Source organism: Carlito syrichta, unplaced genomic scaffold (genome assembly GCF_000164805.1).
Source record: "Carlito syrichta isolate Samal-C Ts95f unplaced genomic scaffold, Tarsius_syrichta-2.0.1 Scaffold115583, whole genome shotgun sequence".
Taxonomy (NCBI): Eukaryota; Metazoa; Chordata; class Mammalia; order Primates; family Tarsiidae; genus Carlito; species Carlito syrichta.
In genome coordinates, this window is record NW_007059679.1 from 8,017 (window position 1) to 9,295 (window position 1,279).

A 1,279-nucleotide genomic window follows, 5' to 3' on the forward strand; every position below is an offset into this window, starting at 1 on the left:
CCCCCTCTCACCTCCCACCGCGCATCCTCCTCTGGGCGCGGGCCCGGATCGGCCTCCGGGAGGGCACTGGGGGCCCGCGGCTCGGGACCCAGGCCCTGCTGGGCCCGCAGCTCCTTGCGCAGACGCCGCTGCTCCTGCTGGGCCATGAACAGCTGCAGCTGGAGGTTGCGCTCGCTGCGCTCGGCCTTCTGGGTCACCTCGTGCAGCCGCTCCACGTACAGGCGCTTCAGCTCGGACAGCCACAGCCGCTGGCGCTCGCCCATCACCTGCCAGGGGAAGGCCCGGTAAGGCCAGCACGGCCAGGCTCGGGTGTCCGCACGCTCCCCACCCCCGGGGCGCCCCCCACCCGTGCTCCCGTCGCGTGTGCAGCTTCGAGCAACACTCTGGCTGTGGCTCACATTTGTGCTACCGCACCACAGGGCCCAGGGCCCGGCCACACACAGGCCCTGACCCAGGATGCCCTCCAGAGGCGAGGTGTCCCCACACATGGTCCTCCCACAGAGCCTCTCCCTTCCCGGGCAAGGACCACCCGTGACATGACACCCCACGTCCGGGACTCAGGGGAGAGAGACCCAGACATCCTCCCCTTTCTGATTCTCTTGTGTCTAGAGCCACATAAGTGAGCTGGCTGTGCCCCAACGCCAAGGGGCAGGACCCCAGGGCACGGGCTCCCTCACCTGCATGAAGGGGCCGGAGCCGTCGTCGCCGGCAAGGCCCCTCTTGAGGTCCTCACAGGTCTCGGGCAGCATAGCTACCACCTCTTCGGCAGCGGGGCAGGAGAACTCGTAGGGGGGCGGGGGCTCAGGCAGGCAGCTCAACACAGCCAGCGGCCCGGCCTCCGTGGGGCCCCGTGAGGCCCGGTCCAGGGAGCCCCCGAGGTGGCTAATGTGGCCCAGCGAAGAGCTGAAGGGGCTGGGGCCAGTGCCTGGGCTGCGGCCAAAGCTGCCCCCGCTGGAGGAGTCGGACAGGCTGGGCTCGGGCTCGGGGCCGCCCTCGTCCAGGCTGAGGGCATGCAGCAGCTGTGCCCGGGCCTGGCCGGCCTGCGGCCCCGGGCTGAGGGGCGGGTGGCAGGCCAGCGTGTGCAGGCTGCCGTTGCTGCGCCACAGCTTCTGGCCCTTGTGGGCCGCCAGGCTCTGCATGGACAGGAAGCCCTTCCCGTTGCCTGCGGTGGGCCTGAACACCGAGGGCCGAATGCGGCACTGCAGGGAAGGGGCAGGCGTGAGGCCCGGCCGGCGGCTCTGTCCCACCTTCCCGACACCCCCAGTCCCTGGAGAATCCT

At 70.9% G+C, this 1,279-nt stretch overlaps 1 protein-coding gene across 1 annotated transcript in view; it reads right to left on the reverse strand.

Moving 5' to 3' along the window:
• N4BP3 (NEDD4 binding protein 3) overlaps positions 1–1,279 on the reverse strand; it is a gene marked incomplete at both ends in the record, with an annotated part of 5,269 nt that overhangs the window by 1,969 nt on the left and 2,021 nt on the right. The window contains 2 exons of the mRNA XM_021705906.1: positions 12–266; positions 678–1,199. Of these exons, the coding sequence (XP_021561581.1) occupies positions 12–266; positions 678–1,199 (777 nt within the window). The remainder of the gene's footprint in view (positions 1–11; positions 267–677; positions 1,200–1,279) is intronic.